Here is a 26,326-nt window from a genome sequence, read left to right as displayed (position 1 = left end):
TCACATAAGGAAGTCGGGTGAACTTTAAAAACATTTATCTGTTACTGACCAAATTAGAATGGAGAGAATTTGTTCTTCAGTTTTAATAAAATCAAAGATATGACTGTGGCAGGTGATTTCTGAATTAGATTTGAAACAATTTTTATTTCTTTTCTTGTTGAGATGAAAATATCACTCTCACACCTAAAGAGGTGAACTAGGGGATTTGGGTGAGAGAAGGAGAAGATAAATGGAGAAAAGATATAGAAATCAGGAATGAAAATGGCAAAATTACTTTATGAAATGGAGAGAGAGAATAGCAATGACTTAATTAACAACTTAAAAAGCAAGTGAAAATAAATGCTGATGGTGGGGGCCAACACATATAGCTGCCTGGTGTTTATGTTGGAAAAGATGGGACAATATTTTCACTAAAAAGTGATCTTTCTAAAAGATCATTTGAGGAAGACAGTATCTGACATTTGTGATGTGATTTAAAAAAAACTCTATTATGTATTCTATATATTTTTATGCCTGTTCTCTCTCTTTGCACTTGAATTTTAAAATGTGATAACTTCTTTTGTTTCCTAACCAGAATGGTGACTCTGAAAGACATCAGGAAGGCTAGCCAGGTACACCATGAGAGTTGGCAAGGACTCCATGGGAAAGGTTCATGGCTGAAAACGTAAGGGTCAGTGGTGTGTGCCTCCCCATGTGGCTGAGTGAGAAGCAGCCAAGTTCTATCCATTGAGCCTAATGATGGAATGCTGTTTAGGGAAGTTGGAACCCAGCCACCCAGTGGGCTGAACCTTCTGCAGAGCCTAAAGCTAAGGGAGATTCATTTTTGGCCTATCCTCAGTGGTGTGGAAGAGGAAGCGCCCTTTCCAAACTCAAAGTTGTCCTAAGAAAAAGCATATAGCTAAAGAGAAATAATGAGGTGAAAGAGGCATTAAGTTTATACATCCGTCTCCTCTGCTGGAGAGAGTGTGTGTTTGAAGACAGAGCCCTCATGTTATATATCTTTGAAGTCCCAGGGCCTGGTACATGCAGGCCCCCACCCAGGTGCATATGTTAACCTGGGCCAAGCTGAGGTGATTGATGCGACTACTTCGTGGCGATCATTTACAGGCACTCAGCCCCCTAGAGCCAGGCTGGGATGCTCTTACCACAGTGGAGATGTCAGGAGGGGAGGGGTCAACAGGACCAATGAAGGAAATAAGTTGCAATTTCAGCTCTTGGCAGGAGGGAGCAGCCCTGGCACCTTATGGCAGCAATGGACAGTCAAGAAAGGGTAGGGGAATGCCTGTTGGTGATGATACAAAAACCTCTCTTGGGTCCGCACTTCCCATTATTTGTTAAGCTAGACACACACACTCACACAATGGCACTATAAATAGGTAAAAACCCTTTGGGGGAAAAATGACATTTTTCATACCTTTAACTTATCAGTTCTACTATCAGGGATAGAGCATAATGAATAATTCAAAATGAAGATACAACTTTCTCCAGGAGAATTATGACTTTGGTGATATTTTGAGTAGTGAAAAATTCTGTATACTTTAATCTCTAATAAAGGGAACTTGTTAAATACCAAAATATTAAGTTGATGTAATTGATGTAGTTATTAAAAATCATAAACTATGAAGATGCAGGCAAACACTTATGATATATTTAAAATTAAGAATATATATAAAATAGCAATGTATTTTTTAAAAAATTATTTTATTTTTAGAGAGGGAAGGGAGAGAGAAAGAGAGAGAGAGAGAAACATCAATGTGCGGTTGCTGGGGGTCATGGCCTGCAACCCAGGCATGTACCCTGACTGGGAATGGAACCTGCGACACTTTGGTTTGCAGCCCACGCTCAATCCACTGAGCTACTCCAGTCAGGGCAGCAATGTATTTTTAATAGTGTGAAATATATTATTATGCATTTAAATGTGATATATTTTTAATAATATAAAATAAGTATATGCATTTAAAAAGGGTGATGGATTATCACTGATTTTTATTTGTGCTTCATATGTATTGTCTAAATCCTTTACTGTATGTGTTAATCTTAAGCAAAAAATAATGCAGGCAAGACTATAAACTTTTATACTCAATATATTGCCAAAGACTTTGTAAATTGATATAAACTCTTGGGAAAAAGTTTTGGAAAAATATACATATCAATAACCATTAAAATGCTCATAATAATTAATTCATTAATATTTATTGAAGGAATTTATCCTAATTAAAATAATTAAAAGAGGAGGTTTTTCTGTATAAAACAGTTCACAGGCACACTTATAATAGTAGAAAATTGGAAAAGATAACAAGGTCTTACAAAAAGATAATGGTTAAACTGAAATGCAACAGGATGGAATATTTTAAAGCCATAAAATGTTAATTATGAGAGCTATGAAAAAGCTTAGTATAATGGTTGATTTACTAATTTACTAACAGATGCTTACTCCATGCCAGGCATAAATGCCTTTAAAGTGGAAAAATAAAAGTCCTCCAATAGGACAAAACTGAATATTCCCTAAGAAAACTTTGAAAATATTTGGAAGAAAACATACAAAAGCTACATATTGTTATTGGCCAGCAGAATTAGGGGTGTTTTTTCTTTAAACTCTCATTTGTTGCAAAATACACAATTTAAGAACAATGAACAAAAAAGCATCTTGCAATTTCCTATTATATTTATTATTCAAGAACATGACAAATAAGTTAGAACATTTATAATTGTTGTCAGTTTTTAGGATTTTCTTTTATACTAAAGAATATTTTGTTTTCCAGTTTAGAAGACAGTGACCAAGAGAACTGTGTAGGCAGTAGAACTGAGGAACACTTTATATTAGGGATACCACTCCTTTAAAACATATACCTTTCAAAATATCCATCCATCCATCCATTCCTTCATCCATCTGTCCATCCATCCATCATCCATCCTACAAACATGTGTCAAGCTACTAGCATCCACTAGGCATTTTAGATTTTGGTGACTTCTTGCTCTTGGGGAGTTCACAGTCTAGCAGGCAGACTGATGAACATGACCATGACAAGAGTGTGGTATGCAGAAAGTAGGCAGAAGCAAAAGCTTCCAGGTCAGGCCCAGGAGAGTCAGAGAAGCCCTCATTTGAGTTGACATTGAAAGGATAAGTTGGCATTTTGCAGGCAGGGTGAGCTCTTGAGTGACAAGGCCAGCAAAGAAAGGAAGTGTGATAGGAGAGGGCACCTTTGGAACTTAAAGGTGGTTCAGAGAGTGAAAACTCAAAGCAGAATTTTATGCACAGACAGTGCTACAGTTCAGAGTGCAGACTGTTCAAATCCTAGCTACCTCTCTCACTCATTGTATGAACTCTGTGCCCTTCGGTTTCCTTATCTGAAAAACAGGGATGATAAAATACCTTATGTATCTCTATGTGGTATAAATGGATAAAAATATAAGTACAATGCACATGATAGACAATAAATAAAAATATTATCATATATTAGGTAACAGAAGGGTTAAGAGGGAAAAAAATTAAGAAGTTCAATGAGAGAGGAGATGCATTTTAGTGAGTTTCCAAATTCAAGAGTCAAGAGCTCAGTTCTTCTGTGAATACAGGATAACATCCCATGTTTTACTTTCTTGGGTTATTTATCAGACTATAATTTTGACAAGTTAAATGAAATAGAAGTAACAGTACCCTTCCCCAATCTGATCCACTTTAGAGATTACTCACATTGAGAGCTCCAGTTTGCTTTAACTATAAGAACAGATCTTGTCTTCTGAGTTTCAAAAAAACCAAGAATATCTTTACCAGCATAGATCAACAAATGATAACACAAACCTACCAGCATTTTCCAAGGGAGGAGATGAAATATTTTTCTGGGCCTATGTTTGTTCCAATCTGCTTTACAATCTAAACCTCACCTGAGGCTGGTAGGGACTTTATTTAGAATTAGAATATGAAGAAATATATAGTGAATCTACTAGATCATCTCAGTCATGCCTGAACATTGAATAATCATAACACATAGCCAATGCAATTATATAAGTGAAATTCTCTTAACGTATTCCCTACAACATCCACTCTGTATGCAGGAATGTGTTTCTGCCTGTCCAGAGTTAACTTATTGTTCATTAAGTTCTCTGACAATGAAAAATGGAGTTGGTGAAACTGAATGTTATTCCCAGTCTTTACTTTCTATTGATATTGGCTAGTTTTGGGCTCAGAGGTCCTGGTCATGTCTTCACAGCTTCAAAGACAGTGATGAAGTTGGTGTGTACCCTTATAGAACTATTTCTACTTACCCTACGGTGATGTCAAAAATATTGCTTCCAACAGAGCTGGATACAGCCATGTCCCCAAGCCCCTTTCGGGCCACTATAACGCTGGTGATAAGATCAGGGATGGAGGTCCCAGCAGCCAAGATGGTCAGACCCATAATCTCCTCACTAATGCCAATTGTCTCTCCAACCTAAAAGTGATGACAGGGACAAACATATCAGTGTTTGTAGTCACAAAAACATCAAAACCACAAACATCTCAATACAACTTTCTTTTAATGATCTCCTATTCTGGGCTGTGCTGAGTGCTGAAATGAGCCACCGTCATTGCCATAGAGTTGAGGACACTCAGACTGAAGAAGAGATTAAGAATGTTCATGTAAGGGTGAAACAGATAATCTCAAGAAAGAGCTATAGAGGGTTAGAGGGCAGCCTCTATATGAGGTTTACTAAGACAGGGGAAGCAGTAAATTAATTATAAAAACAAATTGGGCCCTGGTTGGGAAGTTCAGTTGATTAGTGCATCTTTCTGATACACGGAGGTTGTGGGTTTGATCCTTGGTCAGGGCACATACAAGAATCAACCAATGAATGCATATATAAGTGGAACAACAAATCAAGTTTTTTCTCGCTCTCTTCCCTACCCTCTCTCTCTCTAAAATCAATAAAAAAATAATTCCCAAATGGTCAGAGGCTTCAGGAGCCAGTGCCTGACAAAGGCACCATATCCTGTGGCCAATGCTCTTTGGATTTGCCATAGAAGGTTAACAAGTTCCACATAGCATCCTCATTTTCCCTGAACATATCCTAGTGTCTGTAACCTACTCGTAAACACTTAAGACTACCATTTCCAAAGGAGACTTGATTGGGGGTGGTTTTGTTTTGGTAATACAGAATTGTAAGTCAACAAGGCAGCAGTGAGGAAACCATCATTTAGTCAATCAGAGGACCTTGGTCCAAGGTCTGACTCTGACATTTATTAAGTACTTGCCTACTGCTAACTGAAGGCATTGTGCAATATATTTGATCCTCACTTTTTTATTTATAAAGTGGCATTGATCATAGCTACCTTTAAGGTGGTTGTGAGGACTATAACTGATAGTTGTGATAATTTGTGGAAAAGCCTTTAGTAAATGGTACACATTATTGAAAAGTAAGGGGAGATTATATTTTCTTTTGGTCTTTGTTTTTTAGCACTCGAATTCTACATGCACAGTTGGTCTAGTCTCAGATGGAAGCTCCTCCATTCTCTGGAGCAACTTGTCTTCTTGGGCATTTGAAAAGCTTTATATAGTTTCTGGAGTCAGTGAACTGAAAACCTTTAAGATAACACTTTCAATTTGGTTTCCAACAGCCTACCTGATGACGTCCAGCATTTTTGAAAAAAATTTAAAGGGTGGAGGTAGCACATAAAGATAAAGGTTTTTAAGGAATAGAATAAACTCATTTCTAAATACTTAAAAAAATTATAAGTGATGATAGCTTAGTTCTCACTAGCTTAAAAGCACAGTTGGGGGCTATTTTTATTTTGATGGCCATGCCTGCTCTAGAGCCTGGCAAGCTAGCTTATCCTGTCCTCATGTTGCAGAGATCCACGGCTCCCCAACAGAAAGGAAGTTTTGTGCAAGCAGGATCATTGCCTTGTTCACTGCAGTTTTCCTATTACTCAGAACACAGCCTGGCATAGAGCAGGCTTTCAGTATGTATTTGCTGAATAAACAATCTGCATATGTAGATGATTTTACTAGCATGCTTTTCGCTGATTCTGTTAGAAAAACTTAAAGTTTTGCACAGGAGTGCCCCATTTGTGCAAAATATTCTCCTCCATGATGTCTCTTTTTTATTAGATTTGGAGAGACATTTTCAAAGACTGTAAAGAAGCTGACTAAATGGTTGTCACCCTTAATGAGTTCCAATCTGTTTAATACATTCTTAATAATTTAAATTCTTAGAGGGAGTTCTAAAGCTGTGATTGTTTCAAAAACCATCTATACATGAAGTTTGAATGCCACTAAAGCAGAAAAATGCAGGAATTAAAGAGGGGTGGCATAGTAGGTGTGGTTAAGAGCGCTGGCTTGGGATCTAGAGAACTCCGCATGCAAATCCTAGCCTGTCACTCCTGGTGCAATGTGGCCAACTTCCCTGAGACTCAATTTTCCCCATCTGTGACATTGGGATAATAATATCCACCTTTAGAGTTGTGATAATTATATGTGATGATGCTTGTAAAGCAGATAGCACATCATTAGACATAAAGTAAATGTCTGATTAAGTAGGAGCTCTGATAACTCAGATGTTGCTCCTTCCCCTCTTTCACTTGGTGCGCAGCCCTCAGGACTCTGGTGGCAGAGACAGAAGCTGGTTTAGTGGGGTCGGTCCACAATGTAGGAAATCACATGAATAATGAAGAATTTTCATTGTACATCAAACCCCTGATGAATCTGTGTGGCTCTAGAAATGCTTTCAGTGAAAGAGAACTTCTACCTAAGCTCACTGAAGGTGACTGCTGAATCAGAGGCAGGGCAATGGGTGCTCAGATGGGACAGCATCCAGGATCACTTTGGGGAGCATCAGAGAAGGTTAGAGCTAGAAGGACATCAGCAGTCTCCTGTGGGGGGATTTCCTTGTTTTCTAAGAGAAGTAATAATAGAACCACTCAGAATAAAAATCCAGTGCTGTTCCTAATATTCTGTGATGCAGTTCCTTGCTGTGGTTTAGGGAGGATTTGCAGAAATGTCTTATTGACTAAATGAGACACAGGGTCCTATCTGACTGTCAGAATTAACTTCGCATACTAGATGCAGTATAGATTTTAACCACAGGTTTTCACCACCCATGAAATTTACTAGAACAAAGACTCATGATACAAACATTACATAAAAATAACAAAAACAAAGGGAAAATATGCATAAAGTATTGTATGTGAAGGGCACTTATTTTTGGCCAAATAGTAGCCAAATAATTATATCAAATAGCACTTATGATTGCTAAAACTGTGGGTCCCAAAATAGTTTAACACTAAATGGTGTCATTGTTATCTTTATAGCTTTTGTAGTTCAAAAGCATAAACGATGGAATTAGAGCTAGACTTAGAACAGAATCTGCTCTTTTGATCAGCTGTGTGAATGGTTTGAAAGGGAAAACATTTCAATGGGAGGGAAGAAAGAGATATTTCTCATCCATTATAGGAAAGCAAGGCTTTTCTTTATATTTTTGGGCCTTTCTGTAATTATTATCATTCTAGGCATTTTATTTGTGTGTTTTCTACAGAGAATAAAAAGGGAACAAGATTGCAACATTAAGATAATCATTGCAAAGAGAAGGATGGAAGCCTGTACAATAATGTTTGCTAGGATGGCTAAAGAAGTGGCAATAAAACAACATATTTCAGCAAGAGAAAAACAGCCTCCTTTTTTCATTAGCAGTACATGAAAGAATAAAATGATTGTTGGGAGAAGCCATGACATGTTATAAGTGGAAAACAGTCATTTTAGCCTGGAAATCTGAAGGCTGAGAAGCAGCCCACCTCCACAATAATTCTTGCCAGATATTGGTAGCAAATGACTCTCAGTGAATGTGGAAAATAATGACTTTGGGGATAAAGAGAACTTCAGGGGACCAGTGATTTTGGGGAAATACCCAAGAAGAGTAATCTGAAGTCAAATGTCACTAAAATAACTATCATAATAATATAAAATATCTTGTGGGAATAACTTGGGGTATATCAGCCAACATTTCCAGTGATTTTTGTTAGTAATTCTTTTTTAATTCCCAAGAAGAAATTCCATACCGCTTAGCAGTCTCTCCCCACTTCCCTCTACTTCCCCAAACCAGGGCAACCATTAACTTACTTTTTGTCTCTAAAGATTTGCCTGTTTTTTACACTTCAATAAACAAGATCATACAACACATGATCTTTGGTGACTGGCTTTTTTTCAAATACCGTAAAATTTAGAGGTCCACTTGCATTGTAGCATGTGTCAACATTTCATTTCTTCATATTGTGGAATAATATTCCATTAAATAGATAGCCCACATTTTAATTACCCATTCATCCGTTGATGGACACTTGGGTTGTTTACATTTTGGGGGGTTGTTTCATCATGAATAATACTGCTATGAATATACATGTACAAATTTTCATGTAGGTGTTCTCATTTCTCTTGGGTATGTATTAAGAGTGGAATCACTGGATCATATGGTAACTTGATGTTTAACATTTTGTGGAACTGTCAAACTGTTTTCCAAGGTGACTGAACTATTTTACATTCTTACCAGCAACATAAAAGGATTCTTTCCAACACTTGTTTGGCTGTCTTTTTGATTATACCCATCTTAGTGAGTGTGAAGTTGTATCTCTTTGCAGTTTTGATTTGCATTTCTCTAATGAATAATGATGTGGAGCATATTTTCTCATGTTTATTAGCCATTTGCATATCATCTTTGATGAAATATCTATTCAAATCTTTCATTCATCTTAAAAACTAGGATGCTTGTAGATGCCTTCTTATTATTGAGTTTTAAGACATTTTTATTTATCCTGGGTACAGTGCTTTATCAGATGTGTATATATATAATTTGTAAATATTTTCTCTCAGTCTGTGTTTGTTTTTCACTTTTATTTTTAAGTATATTTTATTGATTATGTTATTATAGTTGTCCCAGTTTTTTTCTCCCCTTTATTCTCCCTCAGCTCTGCACCCCCCTACCCTCCAGCATCCCCCCTCAAGTTCATGTCCATGGGTTATACATATAAGTTCTTTGGATTCTCTGTTACCTATCCCATTCTTAATATCCCCTGTCTATTTTATGCCTACCAATTATGTTTCTTATTCCCTCTACCTTTCCCCTCAATTCTTCTCCTTCCCTTTCCCACTGAGAACCCTCTATGTGATCTCCATTTCTGTGATTCTGTTCCTGTTCCAGTTGTTTGCACAAATGGACAAATTGTCCAGGGCTATTGTCAAGATTATAAGGACAGAGGCATGTGAATTGCCTGGCACATAGTACACAATCAATAAGGGTACTACTATTATCTCTGAGAACATAAAACCTTTGCATCGCATTCTTTCATTCACATGTTACAACAACTAGTTCCTGAGAATTTATTCTTTTAATAGGCATTATGACTGGTATTGAGTTAAAAATGGTAAAAGTGGCCTGGCTGGCATAGCTCAGTGGATTAAGCACGGGCTGTGAACCAAAGTGTTGCAGGTTCAATTCCCAGTCAGGGTACATGCCTGGGTTGCAGGCCATGACCCCCAGCAACCGCACATTGATGTTTTTCTCTCTCTAAAAATAAATAAGTAAAATCTTAAAAAAATGGTAAAAGTGAAATACATCATCATTTTTATAAACTAAGGCTCAAGGAAGAGACCATTCTGTCTGTAGACCTTTTCCTAAGAGCCAATGTAACCACCTTATAACCCAGCAATCCCACTTCTGGGAATATATTCAGAGAAACCCAAAACACTAATTTGAAAGAATATATGCACCTCTGTGTTCACTGCACCATTATTTACAATCACCAAGATATGGAATCAGCCCAAGTGTCCATCAATAAGTGGATAAATAAGCTGTGGTACATATATACAATGGAATATTACTCAGACATAAAAAGAATGAAATCTTACTATTTGTGGCAACATGGATAGATCTAGAGAATATTATGTTAAGTGAAATAAATTAGTCAGAGAAATACAAATACCATATAGTTTCACTTATACATGGAATCTAAAGAACAATATAAACTAACAAAACAGAAACAGACTCATAAATAAAAAGAACAGACTGATGGCTGTCAGATGGGAGGCGGGGTTGGAGGCTAGGTGAAAAAGGCGAAGGATTAAGAAGTACAAATTTGTAGTTACAAAATAGTCACAGGGTTGTAAAGTACAGCCTGGGGAATATAGTCAATAATACTGTAATAACTATGTATGGTGCCAGGTAGGGACTGGAAATATTGGGGGAAACACTTTGTAAAATATATGACTATCTAACTGTTACTGGGGAGACCCAAGTCAGGGAGCTTCCCCTCCTCAGTTCTTACTAACCACTATGCTATACATCTGAAACTAATACAAAATAATATTGAATGTAAACTGTAATTGAAAAAAAAAACAAAGGAAGGCTGTTTAGAAGGTTATTACCTGCCCAAGAGAAAGTAAGTGCTACTTACTGAATGAGGCAAAACCTCGACATTCAGCCAGGCCTGAGCTAGCCTGGTTTCAGGCCGTGGGGGGCAAAGAATAATCAGGCTTGCCTGCCTTCCTTCACATGCCTGACCAGGGCTAAGCAGATTTTTAAAAAAAAAATTTAAAAAATTTTAATTGTTGTTCAAGTACAGTTTTCTGCCTTTTACTCCCATCCCAGCCCACACCCCCAGGCCTCCCCACCCCCCTCCTGTTTCCACCCCCCTTGTTTTTGTCCATGTGTCCTTTATACTTGTTCCTGTAAACCCCTCCTCTTTCCCCCTAATATTCCCTCCCCTCTCCCCTCTGGTCACTGCCAGCCTGTCCTCTGTTTCAGTGTCTTTGGTTATATTTTGTTTGTATGTTTTTGTTGATTAGGTTCCTGTTAAAGGTGAGATCATATGGTATTTGACTTCAGGCCAGGAGACAAGGGAAAGTTAAGTGGAGTAAATTTCTTTAGTCCTGAAATACTTAACTTGTCTCTTCAGATGCAATACTGTTATGACAGTCTTAGAAAGCAAACACTTTGATTAACAATTTACAAGACAAACAAAAGGAAAAATAAAGAAATGGGACTACATTGAACTAAAAAGTTTTTACACAGCAAAGGAAACCATCAACAAAATGAATAGATAACCCACTCTATGGGAGAACATATTTACTGATACATCTGATACATATTTACTGATACATATTTACTGATACTGATAAGGAATTAATATCCAAAATTTATAAGGAACTTAAAAAACTCAACACCAAAACACAAAACAAAGCAAAACCTAAAACCATCCAATTAAATGGACAAAGGACCTAAAGAGATACTTCTTCAAAGAGGACATACAGAAGGTCAGGATGGCTATTATCAATAAATCAACAAACGACAGCCTTGGCTGATGTGGCTCAGTGGATTGAGTCCTGGCCTGTGAACTGAAAGGTCACTTGTTCGATTCCCAGTCAGGGCACATGCCTGGATTGTAGGCCAGGTCCTCAGTTGGGGGTGTGCGAGAGGCAACTGATCGATGTATTTCTCACACATGTATGTTTCTCTCCCTCTCTTTCTCCCTTCCTTCTCCTCTCTCTAAAAAGAAATAAAATCTAAGACAAAAAAAATAAACAACAAGTATTGGCAAGGATGTAGAGAAAAGGGGCCCCTAGTGCACTGTTGATGGGAATGCAGATTTGTACAGCATTGTGGAAAGCTATATGGAGTTACCTCAGATAAATACAAAATGGAACTGTCTATGACCCAGTGATTCCACTTCTGGGAATATATCAGAAGAATTGTTTAAGTCAGTCAGAGAAAGACAAATACCACATGATTTCACTTATATGTGGAATCTAATGAACAAAATAAACCAGCAAAGTGGAGACAGACTCACAGACACAAAGAACAGACTGACCTCTGTTAGAGGGGAGAGGGTTGGAGGCTGGGTAGGAAGGGTGAAGGGATTAAGCAAAGAAAAAAAAAGAAAGACTCATGGACACAGACAACAGTATGGTGATTGCAGAGGGAAAGGTGTGGGGGGAGGTAGAAGAGGGCAAAGGGGTGATAAATGGTGATGGAGGAAGGAGATGTGCCTTGGGGTGGTGAACACAAAATGCAATATGCAGATGATATTGAATAGTATACCTGGTACCTACATAACTTTATTAACTGATGTCACCCCAATAAATTCAATAAAAAGTAAGTTACAAAAACAATTTAGCAACACCAAGTAGATAGTGTCATTATCAGGGTCTTACCTGGTGTGCCCACCAGACCATTAAGTAAGAGAATACTGCGATCCAGGTGATGGCGCCGAAGAATGTGATGGGGAAAAACTTCCTTGCTGACTAGAAGAGAACCGGGAAGAGGGGAGAGTGTCAGTGCTATACGCTGAGGTGGATCTGATAGTCCAAAGCTAAATCCAGCAATGCAGCTTGCAGTCTTGGTAGTGTTGGCAATCAAAGAGCCCTACCTACCCCTGGTCAAGCTGGGACAGTAAGATTCACTCTTGGGAATGTGAAATTGGTTAGAGCCAAGTCATTGCAAAGCTAGTACCTGAGATGGAAATCTCTTGAGGAGAACGTCTATTCCCACTGTTGGATGCTCAGATACCCTTTCCAAGGCTTGGTTTCTCAGCCTTGCCTTCAATCTATTAACTACTCCACATCCTCCCTCCCTCTCCTGCTCCCTTTTCTTTCTTCTGCTCAAGACATCACAATCAGTTTCTTCAGCCCAATGTATCATAATAATCCATATGCCAGAAACCTATGGGATTAGTTACTTTTTACAAGAAATGAGAAGACTCAGAAATAGCCCAGCTTATCTTACAGTCCCACGAGAGGTCAGGGAAAGCCATCACCACAGTTTCTATAGATCCCTGATGATGGCCAGTCCAGGATGCCTCAACCACATGTGCAGACAGGATCAGACAGATGCCCACCTATGTTGCTCTCTGTGGGGTGGCAGAGTAGATGCTCTTGGGGATGTTTTCTGTCCTGTTCTACATCCCTAATTATATTACTGTCTAATTCTGCCTCTACCACTGGACTTTGTACAATCTCACACCTATAGTAAGAGCACTTAAAAATTTCCTTCAAACATCAGCCAGAGTCAGACACTTGAAATACAATGTTTCTTACCTGACCCCACCCTAGGGAGATCCAGGCTTGTGCTAGCATTGGTTGTTTTCTGTGGAGGTCCTTTTTGAAAAATGTTCTCAGAGAGTCTATCACCTATTATTGCCAAATACTTTTTATTTCAAAGTTTCCACTTTAAGTAACAATCTATTATTATTATTATTATTATTATTATTATTATTATTATTATTACTATTATTTTTGCTTTGATGATGCCACCCAATTCTGTCCGGAGAAATGAATCCTGGAGATGACGGGAATGAAAGCTATCTCAATTGTTTGGAGGGCTGACCTTGGGCAGCCATGTAGAACACTTTTTGCCATGGCTTCTGAGAAATCCATTAAAAGATAAACTTGTACATGGTAATCTTTTGAATATCCACACGGCGAACAGTCTCTATCGCTCTAAACCAGGCTTATGTTCTCTTTACTAATTTCAAGTTTTCAATATATTTTCATTATCATTCCCACAGTTCTGTGAAATTTCACAATAATAATTCCCCTCTTTTAGTAATTGCTGGCTTTGGGGAGTCATTTGTTAGCTGGGCTATCTGGAAGACCAGTGAGATTGATAGAACTGGAGAGGCAGCAGAGCACAGTGAGTAGCCAAAAAGTTATTCACAAATGCTTTCCCACATCCTTCCCCTTTCTTAGAAGGAAAATATTGTGGGCACAGATTCAGGCCCCTTTTGGGGATGTGAGCAGTTTAATAGGTTATGGGGAAAAAAGTAATAAATTTTTCAAAGTGGAGATTGAGACATTCACTTTTGAAAGCAAATTCCCTTAAAGCAGGGAGTTCAGCTGGATTCTGGAGACCAGATTCCCTGAGTCTTGGAATTGCCAGTGCTAAGAAATCAAGTTGTCCCAGCAAAGCATTTAGCTGATTACAGTCTTCGTCCTTTTCCTTCAGTCACAGGTCACTGTTTCAGGATCCTAAGTGTGATGAGGGTTTCATCTCCTACGGCCATGCTCTGTCACAGGGAAGAGGAGGGTCTTGCTTATGGTGTGGGGGCACGCATGTGATTGAACAGCAATCAGTGAGCTTGATTCTGAGCATCCTGTGGAGGGAAATGGAGCATCATCTCCACACCTTATGGAATGGCATATCCTGGGAGAGTCTCATCTCATAGATTGCTCCCTTTGCAGGTTAGGTCATTTGCTAAGTATGTAGATATTATTTTACTTTCTATACTTTTGCATGTCTGTCCATTGATTAATTTTACAACTCAGAATCAAATCATTTGAATATTTTTCTTATTTAAAAAATATTATTCCTGAACCATAGAACATTCCCAGTCAAAAGGTAGAAAGTAATCAGACTAAGGATTTAAAGCAACTTAGTTCAAATCAATATTAGTGAGAACCTCTCTAATTCAAAACTTGATGCTTATGATTCTTAATCATAGAAGCCAATTAGTAATGAATGAACAACTAAGTGGACATTGGTCTAGTGTTATATTGGGGGATCACGGAAAAAAAGGTTAAAAATAACTTTTCAGGTCTTCATCACTAACTAGTGGTAGGTAAGGCTGGCCCTCTGCTCTGTACCCAAATCTTGAACTAGACAAAAAACTCAAACCTAGGTCTGTCTGACTATACAGCACAAGTTCCTAACATTTAGGTTTTACTAACTCTTTCCAAAAGAAAACACAGGGCCAATAATACTCAAAATATACCTAGCTACAGACACATAATCATCATCATCATTATAATACTAGCCTATGCTCTGAATGCCAGAAAATATACAGAACATTCGGGAAATATAGACTAGCATTCCAGCTGTATGGCCATCTGCTGCACACAACCTCCCCTGTTGTTCCTGCTTTGGAAGTGTCAACTCTTCATGCATCAGCAGTTTGGTTAAGTGCTTTCCAGCTGCCAGACTACCTTACCATTTCCAGATTCACAGCTCAGGTTATTCCTTCTTTCATTTTTGTCTGAACTATTTCCCTTACTTGGGCCTACGGTCTCATTCCACACATCACTGCACAGGAGCACCTGGGCAGTTACTTAGTTACCAGTCCCTCTGGAAGGAAGAGAATATCCTTTGCAGCCAAGATCTGACATGTCAATTTAGGGTTAGTAATGGTAGCTCATCCTGACATCTGCTGGGATGGGTTTAACACTAATTAGCAAAAAGCGAATTGGGTCCATGTGCCGGCCATTTTGTTCCCAATGTAATAGCTTACTTGTATAATTGACAGCTAATGTTCTCATTAGAAGCGTTGAGTACATCAGAGTGATATTTTCTTGGCTTGCAAAACGTTGTTGAGCATTAGCTCATTGCACAAATTAGCCACATCCTTACTCATTTAAACTCAACAAATATTCACTGAGCATCTACTCTGTGTAAAAGTCTGTGGCATATGTATTTAACAAAGTTCTCCAAAACAGTCCTATTAAAGGTTAAAAATATGGTTTCTGAATTAATAGGACTGGTATTAAGATCTCTGCTCACCAATTAGCAGTGATGTGCCCGGAGAAAAATAATTTAATCTCTTTAAGCCTCAATTTCTTCATTTGTAAAATGGGGGAATAGCAGTATCTAATTAGTTTGAGGATTTATGCACTAAAAGCATCTAGCAGAGTTCCTGGTACACAATAAACGCAGGGAGGAGAAAGTGACTGTAGAGACCTGGCCTACAGTCTTAGCTCTACTTCTTATTGGCTGGGTGTGCTTGGACAAGACATTAAACCTCTCAGGGTTTAGTGATCATTTAATCCTTGCTAGAACTGTGCTTGCTATATAGTGGACATAATACATTTACTTGGTGAATGAATCAGTGTATGATAAAAATTGCAAAAACTTGCTGGGTATCTTGGGTATCTTCATAGCTCTGATGAGTCACATTTGGTGTTTCATTAGATGTGTGCCTGATTTGCAAACACCCATCATACGCCATGAGAGAATATAACTTTTGGGGTTTTTATTTCCTTTATTATTTTCAATTTTCATCAAGGACATATTCCTAATTAAGGCTTTTTAGTTTTTTTTTAACTTCAAAACAAACACTTAATTTAAGAAAATAAAAGTGAAGCCCACGCTAATTATCTAAGCTGGAAGTGTGCATAATACAACAAATACTGTCATACAGCTTGCATATAAATAAAGTGGAAATAAAAACAATTGAGAGTGCTATTTATTCTGAAACTAGAAGTACACATTTTTTAAAAATCATGTCTTTTTTTGTAATTATTGTCAAGGTTTGGGATGGTCATCTCTATGGTAATTCAAAACCTACTGAAGATGCAGAGTGGCCAGGACCTGAGAAGTGGCAAATGTCTATTAATTAATCATTTTTGACTTGTTTTCTCTTCTTCCTGCATAATTTTTCAAGAGGCTCTTGTGGCAGTATGTGAGGAAGTGCTTTCTCTCATTTGGCATTTCATATACTTAAAGGATAACCATGTAATTCATCTCCAAACCAGTATGTTTTCAGAATAAACTGGGACTCTTCTGGGAAAACTGGGTTGTGTAGTCACCTTAAATTTGCAATATTGTACTGAGGATTATTTCTTTATGCTTTCCCTAATCACAGAATATCATGGCTGCCAGAGAATCTAGAGATCTTCCACCCTGTGTTTCACAGAAGAGAGAAAATGAGGTCCAGAGTTGAGAAGTGACTTTCTTAAGGTTGTACAGCTTGTGAGCTATGTGGGTAAAACTGCCACCATCAACATGGTAGAATAAGCACGCTCCAGAATCAGCACTCGGGTTCGAGTCTATCTCCTCTCACTGATATAGCTGTGCAATCTTGTTCTGTAGTTAATATATGTGTGCAGCTTTTGATTCCTTTGTTAAGTTTAGAGCTCTTTAAAGATACAAATTGTGAATTCTGTCTTTATGTCTCTTTTAGAGCACAAGCCTGATACGTGGTATGTGATAAGTGCTCACTACGTATTTGCTAAGGAAATCTAAAAACAACCAAATGTTCTGTCTGAGAGTCTCATTTCTGCTTGGAACAGCACATAGCATACTCAGAAAAAGACAGAAAAAATCCAGTCCATCACAGGAATGGCACTTGGGGCTGCCGTGAGCAAAAGCCCCACTGGCTAACCGAGCCCAGGCTATGAGGGCTGGCTCTCTAGCTGTGCTGCACAGTGAAAGACCCGTCAATGGCATTGCAGAGGGCAGTGCCATGGAAACTGCATTTTCTTCCTTTACAACCCTGGGAACTGTAGCATTAGCCAGAACAATTGTCATGACTCAGGTAATTATTGCCATAGTGGAGTCTTGGTTGTTGTCCAGCGGTTACCGGTTGAGAGTTCTGATTTTCTCAAACAGCTTCCTTGTCCTTCTAGCTCAGATGATGGAGAGAGTGAGCACCTTGTCAGCCCTTTCTCTAGGACTCCTACTTCACTCCGAGAGCCCAGAGCCTTCAGTTATTGACATGTTTCTCTCATTCCTGCACATTTTCTTGGTTGTTTCAGTGGTTGTGTGCTGACATCCTCTTATTAGTCAATCAGCCCACTCTCCTCTGAGCTGTACCACTCTAGGCCTGATTTTCCTCCCTGGGGTTGAGTAAAAGTGTTGGGCTAAACAGAGCAATGAAAATATAGAGAAAAAGCAAGTGAGTGAGTGAACGCATATAAGCACGCACATCTCAGAGATGTCACGTGATGCGAGCCAAGAACAAACTGTACATATTCCAGCTATTTGGCCATGGGTTTCCAGGAGACCAGGCCTTTGCATGGAGCAGGTGCTCTGCTATTGTATCTTGAATAAAGAAATCTAAGTATGGCTTTAAGTTTACTAGGAAACTTCTCATGTGGGGAGTCCTTATATGAGGGGGTCCTTTCCTGGCCTGCACTTGACGAGAGATGGCTCTCCATCAGCCTGGATTATTTATAGGCCAGGCTAGTCTGGCAGGGGTTTTCATTTGTCCTTTTCAAGTGAGGAAAGTGGGATCATCACAGGACTCTTAAGACTCATGCTAAATTATGTTGGCTGTTACCACAGTATTCTGTTTCAAATGCTTCTAGAAATGTTTTCAGGTTTCCATCTTCTGGTATGATGAAACATGAGGAGAAGCCCAAGCTGTGTGGTCACACAGGCCTGAAACTGAATCTCAGCTCTATCCCCTAGGAAGTGAGCAGGCACGCATTAGTTAACTTCTTTGTTCCTAAGTCCCTTTCTATTTATGCCAATTATTTGCATATTTTCTTATACTAGCTGTTTCTAGAGACCCCACAATATATTTTATTGAAAACACATAGGGCAGAGTCTGCTACATAATAGGCACATACTTTTGTTGAATGAGAATGTGTGTGTAGGGCCATAGTAGCAAGTAGAGCTTCTTCTTATCTTTCATTAGTTCCTTCACCCTTTGTGGCAATGGCCTTAGAACCTGGTTTAACAACACTGGGAGGGGATGTTCTTTTGATTTGATACACATTCAGATTATACTTTGCTGATCATAAGATAGTGCTCTAAACATAATACCTAGCACATAATAATGGTAGAAAATAATGTTGATTATAGTAATGATAACAATCCAGGAAGGAGATCAGACATATAGACATTTGTACTACAGGAATCCATTTCTTTAAATTATTTTTTGAATACAATGAATAATCCAGGTACATAAGTATTAAAAAAAAATGTGAGTCACCCTCCTGCTCAGACCTTCAGTTCCCCTACTCAGGGGCCATATTGTGGTGGTTTTTGAACATGTTCGCTAATTCTTTGACACTCCTCCTATCAAGAGTGTCATGACCCTGACAGAGTTTAGGTAACCTTTTTGTCTCTTCATCTTTAATCAAGAAAAACTATGACTGCTCTGACCAGTGAGGTGGAGCTGTAGTGAGTCTGTGTGAGTTCTGAGGCCAGGTCATCAGACACTATGCAGCTTTCACCTGGTGCTGCTGGAACACGCGCTCTCAGAGCCCTGATCTCTTGTGGAAGACACCTGACTATCTTGAGGCCATCATGCTGTGTGGAGGCCCGAGTCACATGGGAGGACATGTTTAGGCTTTCCAGTAGATAAATCCAACTGAGTCCTGCCTTTGAATCACCTCTGCCCAGGTGCCAGAGGTGTCAGTGAAGAAGCCTCCAGATGACTCTAGCCCTAGCCATGTGAGTCATTCCCAGCCATTCAAGTCTTCCTAGCTGAGGCCCCAGTGTGCCCTATTTAAATTCCTGGTCTACAGGATTCACAAGCAGCATAATGTGGGGGTTGTTTCATACCACTAATTTTTGGGGTGGTTTGTTATGTAGAATCAATAGCCCAAACAGTCACAATTATTACGTGTCTGTCCAGATAAATTTCAGACATATATAAGCATATACATGTATTTATGTCACTCCCTTTTGCTTTAAGATCAATAGAAGCAAACTAAGCATACAGTTACATACCATGATTTTAAACAAGGAATCAGTTCAGAAATGCTCTACTCACAGGTTTGCGGACGTCAGGTAAGGTCATCCAAAGAGGAAACACTATGGGGAGAACAATGAGGAAGGTGACTTGCTTGCGAGGGTTGGAAGGCCAGGCCAGGCTGAGAGGCTGGTCCTCCTCCTCATCACCTGATTCTGTGGGCTGCTGTAGAAAAGGAGAGAGAGAAAAAAAATAATAAAACAAAAACAACAATAATGTCCACAGGCAAGAGCAAGAACATGAGCACAGAGTAAGGGTGGAAGCTCTGGGTCTCAGAATTCTTCCTAGGTCATCCCAGCAACTTTACCCATGTGTTTTATAGAGAACCCCACCTGTCACAGTCTGAGTCCTGGGGACAAACAACACAATGCCCAGTCACTAGGACTTACGAATACTCTTCCTGAACACTCTTCAGCTTCTCAAATGAACTGATCATTTAATTGGAATGGGCTACAGCTATAATCCATGAACTTTTTGTGAGAAATCATATCTGCAGAGCAAAAGACCCCAATGCCTTCTATCTTCTCCTTGAGTATAAAGCCACAGATTCATCATAGAAATCCTTAGGGAAATATTTTTTTTAATTAAAAATTTTATTATTTATGTGTTTTTTAGGGCACTGATTTTGAACAGGCAAATAAAAGTAACTACAGCAATAATTCAGTAACAGTACCCAGCTCCCTTCACTGGCCCTGGAAGAGTTAAACTCATGGATTATTGTGTGGCTGTGAGTTTTAACCAGTTTAATCACTCCATTAAATTCTAAACCATTTTACTTCCAGCCAAAGTCTTATTATGCAGACATAGGTCCCATCCTTCGAGAAACAGAGAACAGCGAGAGGCACTGAACCTGTAAGTGTCAACTGCATGAGGCCTCAGAGCCAGTGCGTAAACATCAGAGTTTCCAACTTGGCAGCAGGCAGCCAGATTTATTTGTCACCTGCTGAAGTCAGCAGCTTTTGAAGTCCCAAGGCTAAAAGAGACAGACGATGGATCTGGGCCCTGGCAGGATGACCATTAGCCTGTCAGATGGACCCTCCAAGCCTCCAACACAGCCCTGCAGACAGCATCTATCACTTCCATCCCTGCTTGTTTAAAAATGAAAGTGCAGCAGCAGGACCAAGCATCAGATCTAAAAATATCAGCAGGAATTTTTCCAGGATGCTTCCTTTTGAGAGCACATAAATAACCACACGGGCTTCATAAAACTCCTGTCCCTGTGGCTTTGCTTCCAGCATCATGCACTATTTCAAGCAGCAGCATCGACTCCCACCAGTACCTCTCTCCCTAAGGAGTTGGCAGGTGGGGCAGGTTCAGGCCAGTTGGATAGGGGATAAGGACTCAACTAGAGGTAGTGTTATATTTATTTATAATTTAAATCCTAATACTGCTAAAAGGATTTGTAGTGGTTTATGCAACCACCCATACTCTCTCTCCAGGAGTTAAATTAAAAATAAGAACAATAATTAAAAAGGAATTTTAAGCCATACTGGACAAGGATGGCAATAACAGGTTCTTTCTCTTTGGGTGTATGTCCTTGACAGTGGGTAAAATAGTTTATGAACAGCAAATAGGAGGGGATTAAGAGGATTAGGTAATAAGGCAGAATTAGGAAGTTGGCACTGCTTATTTCAGTCATGTGGATCCTCATTAAATATACTCCTCACGTTCTCCACCCCTTCGCTATGCAATATGTTGGGAAAAAAGGGAATATCTACAATCAATAATCTACATTTCTACCTTAGGAAACTAGAAAAAGAGGAGCAAATTAAACCCAACGTAAGCAGAAGATTTAAAATATTAGTGCAGAAATCAATGAAATTGAAACCAGAAAATCAATAAAGTCAACAAAACCAAAAGCTGGTTCCTTTGCTATGCAATTCTTTGTGGTCCACCCACTGCTTTCCTTACTCTATTCTGATGGCCCCCACCCGTGATGAAAGCGTGGGCAGTGCTGTCCCCAGTTCTCCTTCTGAGCCACCTCCATCTCTTCCCAGGAGATACAGCAGATGTAAAGAATATCATTCCCTATTGAGATCACCAGCCTCCCAAAGTGTCAGCTGGCCACATGAATAATCTTTGTGTAATGAGGCCAATGAAGCTTAAGGAGACAGGTGCATTTTAACTGTTCCCTCCCAGATATGATCTTTTTTGTTAGCCTAAGTAAATGACTTTCCCCTTCCCACCTGATAGATGCCTCAGAATTGGGGAGGACTGTAGGAGGGTTGAGACATTGTGTCCTTCTGAACAGGTGTCCCATCTCAAACCAGGTAAGTGTTTTATTCAGTCAGAGGTTTGCAGCACATCCCTGAAGACTCAGCAAGCTGATCTTGAGTTCTCTATGAGTTCATCAAGGCTCCTCCCCCTTCCAGGGATGACATCCCAGTCTGGTCTCCCACTACCATCTACAATTTATAGCAACTTCTAAACTCTAAGCTAACCTTTTTGTGAGAAAAAAACATAAGCAACTCTTTCTGACTCATATCATTTTAATGACACCAACAGATGGTGACATTTCATCAATAACCCTTCTGCTTATAACCTACAGGATTAGCTCCTTTCTCCATCTGCCAAAGTCACCAGGCAGGCGGTGCCACTAGCAAATAGCAGAAAATAATTGTCTGTTTAGATGCATAAGCTCTAAACACACTACTGTCCAACTCAAACAATTAGCTATATTGTACAGCTTCCAAAAGATGCATTTGGGAGGGCTGTTCCTAGGGCAGAAGTGGACAAGGAGAGACTGTGTCTTAGGCCATACAAATAGTGCTCTTCATGGGGACCGAATAGCCCCTTGGGGGACCAGTCCTGCTATAGAGAAGTACAAGAGCCCAGAATGCTGGGGTGGATTTGAGAGGTGTCTTGGGAGCAACGCTGTCAGCATATTTTAAGGAAAATTCTCTTTGTTTTTCCAAGTCCAACCTCACTCTGGTCCAATGGGCAACAGCTTGCAAAATGGTTAGAAGAGTGGAAAAAAATTCCTTTCCAAGTCTGGGGTCCATTTGCCTTTGCCCAAGTTGGGGCTGCTGGCACATTCATTAGTCTTAGCCCCAGGGAGAGCCTGCTGAGGTTAGGGCACTGATTTTCCAACTTTTCCTGGAGCTGTGGCTTCCTGGCTTTGACCTTGCAACAACTCATCCTTACTTCCTAAATTTTCTGTGGTGTTCATAGAAGAAAAAAAAACAATTTAAAGTGACCCAGAAAAAATTAAAACTTTTCATGTAAGTAGTTTGAAACCTACAGGGAATTTCTGTGCGAAACCAGGGCCAGCAATGACCGCTTTAGGGCTTTGCAATCTCTGATATGGAAAATCTCAGACTAAAACACAGTACTCTAAGTTCCCACATAGCAATCTGTGAGACTCAGACCATCATAGCAGACCCTGAGGGACTCAGTGCAGCATGGTGGGAAGAGTAGAGGGTAGAATCAGAAATTCCTGGCTGCCAGTCTTAGCTCCATCTGTGATTGTTTGGGCAGCAGCCACTATTGTCTGCAGGTATGTGCTGAGTGCCTTTAGGTACAAGGCAGTGTGCTGTGTTCTAGGACTCTTAGTTTCCAGGATACTTGACTTTAAAAGGGGAGACAGAACAAATGGCTCCAAAAAACTTATTTACCCAGTTACAGAAACGCTGGCAGAATATGTGGCAAGAGCTTCTGATTGTTCTCCAATATCTATTCTGCCTGTTATAGAATGGATTGTGTTCTCCCCAAATTCATATATTGAAGCCTTATTCCCCAGTACCTCAGAATATGTCTGACTGCATTTGAAGGTAGGACCTTTTTAAAGAGATGATTAAATTAAAATGAGGCCATTAGCGTGGGTCCTAAGGCAATATGACTGGTGTCCTTATAAGAAGAGGAGAGTTGGCGTTGGTAGTGTAGTGGTGAGCATAGCTGCCTTCCAAGAAGAGGAGAGTAGGACACACAGAGATATGTCGAGGATTTGCATGCAGAGAGGAAAGGCTGTGTGAGGACACAGAAGAAGGCAGCCATCTGGAAGTCAGGAAGAGAGGCCTCAGAGGAGAACAACCTTGAGAGCACCTTGATTTTGGACTTCCAGCCCCCAAAACTGTGAGGAAATAAATTTCTGTTGTTTAAGCCTCCCAGGCTGAGTGATTTTCTTATAGTAGCCCCAGCAAATTAATATACTGCCCATATGCTTTAGTGATAGTAGGCCCACTTTTACCTAGGCCTGGAATAAAGACTTTCAGCCTCTCTTGAAACTAGGTGTGGCCATGTGATTAGGTTCTGGCTGATTGGGAGTAGTTACAAGTATCTTCTGCAACTTATGGGACATACTTATAGAGGGTGGAGGTGTGTCTTTCATCATTCCTTCCCAATTCCTGCTGGCTGGAATGGGGACATTTGGTCAGAGCTTGAACTGCTGTCTTGGACTGTGAAGTGGAGAAACAATATAAAAGGCTCTGAGCCCCTGACACCCAGCACGAGCCATTCTAGCCCCAGGCTGCCTACACTGCTTATACTGAAATTCTATTTTATTCAAGCCACAGTTATTTTGGGTTTCTGGTTGCTCACAGTGGAACCTTATCTGGCTTGATCCAGTGTTTTTTTTTATGAGGAATCAAGGGAGAAATATCTTTCATATCTTGGCACTAGAAAAAGTCATGCTTCTTTTGAGAGGCTTTGAAAAAGTCTTAGAAATACTATGAATCAGGTAAATGATGCTATTTTTCCCGTGCTTTCCACTGGGGACTTCACAGCCAAATTTGTGACCCCACCCGGCAGTCACAGTGCACCTCACTCCAGCCTTACTCTTTTTCTTTCTTTCACATCCTTTGCTGAATTCTCTCAAAACTATTCATTTTATCCTTTTTCATCACATGGATTTTTGTTAGCAGCCTTGAATCTCTGTGAAACAAGGTGGGGCAGATTTAAAACTAAAACTACTCAGTGCTGTAATGGAATTTTGGCAATAACTTTAGCAAAGATGGTGGGCAGGAGCAGATGTTATTCTAAGTGATAACTTGTGACAAATGGACAAAATCCTTCTAGGAGTCACTTATCAACACTGAAGGTTAGTATTGGGAAGTCTGGCCACAGAACATCTATAGACAGAAGAGAACAGTCCCAGGAGTCAGCTAGCATCTACTGGGAGATCTCTGAAGCAATCAACCTATTTTGACTCTTATTTATCTAGTGCATGGGAGGAGTAGCAGCAGCCTGTCTGTATCCTACTATCATGGGAACCTGTCCGGCTTTTTGTGTGTGCACCTCACACTGTTCCTACCTGGGCCTGGTATGGATAGTTAGCTCCAGAATAAACATTAGATCTCCAGAGGTTACATCTATAGCCAGAAAGATATTTCTTGGAAGCAACCTAATTTCTTATTCTTGTCTCTGAAGGGCAGTGTGCAAGATTTCAGTGTGAAGGTGAGTCCACTTTAATGCAATCTTTTCTATCAGAGAATTAAAATGAAAACCCAGAGGAATCTGAAAATAGGCCACCTTCAAGTTCAGTTTTATTGATTGGTAATAGCATCTCATCCCCAGTCAACAAGAAGCAATCTCAGAGGATAGCCTGGACCTGGCTAGATCTTAGCTCATTTAGGGTTTGATTCAAGCTGGAAGTAAAGTTGTCACTCCTCCATCCCTCCACAAAAGGACCATGTGGTTCAGCACTTAGGAGTGCTACCTGTTCTCATCGGGGAACCCCTTCAGTTTGGCATGATGCTGAATAAAATAAGATGCCAGCCCTTAAATATCCATGTAAAATTATAATTCATTTACTCTAAAACATTGGGCTATGATCAAGTTGGGTCAAGGGTCTTTAAAAACCATGCCATTGTGAGGCAGAACTTCTTTGTCCCCTAGGCTGCTCTAATGTGGGACTAACCTCTGGTCCAAGAATTTGTCATTCAATTCATTGTACAGACACCACTAGCTCAGGAAAGACAAGCTGCAATCACAGACCTCTGCAATCATTCAGAATAGGAGTTTTAGGCTCTAAGAGGGGGAGCCCCAGAATTTCAGATTTAAAGAGCCCTGATCCACTGAGACCGCCTCCCTCATCTGACAGATGAGGACCCTGAGATGAAGTGATATGCTGCAGGAAGTTCACAGTGTGAGGCTGGGCCCAAGTGACCCCCCTTTACTCCCAGCCCAAGGCTCTTTCTCCATTCTATGATGCCTTCATTCTTCAATCCTAAACATAGTTATAAATATGCTTTATGCCCGATCACTCCAAGCTTTATTTTATAATAAATTTGACCTATAAACCAAAAATGCCAGCTATAGCAAACACTAAGCATTTAATTGACATTTAATTGGGCGATATCTCCAAGGAGCCAGGTATACATTTTAAAAATGAAATGTGAGTGCTGATAAGATTTCAGTGAATGTCAGGACTTTAAATATAGAGAAAGAAGGAAGACTTGTTGTTTAACATCTCTGTCCAAGAATTAAGTGCAGAAATTTAGCCTAGGCTTGACGTAGAAGGAGGTGACAACCAAATATTCCAATGGCCAAAGGAGGCCTTGAGATTTTATGTGTATTCCATTGCTTGATGTGCCCCCGGATTCCCATAACCGTGGATAATCCTGCACTGGCTATATCTAAAATGAATCTCAAGGGAGCATTGTAGAATATGCATTACACCCTTTACAATAATAAACTTTCTGGAGGCTAACTTTAGCAAGGACTAAAATAGGAGGTGGGTTATTTCCAGACTCCAGCATTCAGTGTTCAAAGCCCAAGAGAACCTCAGCTGAAGCAAAACAGCATCTTTAAATATGGACTCTCTGCTTCTCCTCCTACTTCTGTTCCCTTTTAGTATTGAAGCATTAAAAATACTGTCTTTGACAGAGGTGGCATGTTTTACTTGTCCAATTAGGTTTCCTTGGGAACTGGTGAAAAGGTGTGTGTGCCTGTATAGAGCGC

The 26,326-nt window shown here is 39.7% G+C and overlaps 1 protein-coding gene across 2 annotated transcripts in view; it reads right to left on the bottom strand.

Annotated features, from left to right (window-relative positions):
• The window catches only part of SLC24A2 (solute carrier family 24 member 2), a 258,027-nt gene that overhangs the window by 9,456 nt on the left and 222,245 nt on the right, over positions 1–26,326 (bottom strand). For both annotated transcript variants that reach the window (XM_045840394.1, XM_045840395.1), the window contains 3 exons: positions 19,451–19,594; positions 12,174–12,263; positions 4,264–4,430 (listed from right to left, as the gene is read on the bottom strand). In XM_045840394.1, the coding sequence (XP_045696350.1) occupies positions 4,264–4,430; positions 12,174–12,263; positions 19,451–19,594 (401 nt within the window). The remainder of the gene's footprint in view (positions 1–4,263; positions 4,431–12,173; positions 12,264–19,450; positions 19,595–26,326) is intronic.

Source organism: Phyllostomus hastatus, unplaced genomic scaffold, assembly GCF_019186645.2.
Source record: "Phyllostomus hastatus isolate PE091 unplaced genomic scaffold, TTU_PhHast_1.1 phas_contig_34, whole genome shotgun sequence".
NCBI classification, from domain to species: domain Eukaryota; kingdom Metazoa; phylum Chordata; class Mammalia; order Chiroptera; family Phyllostomidae; genus Phyllostomus; species Phyllostomus hastatus.
Note: the sequence above shows the minus strand (reverse complement) of the source record. Positions and strands in the feature narration are given on the sequence as shown.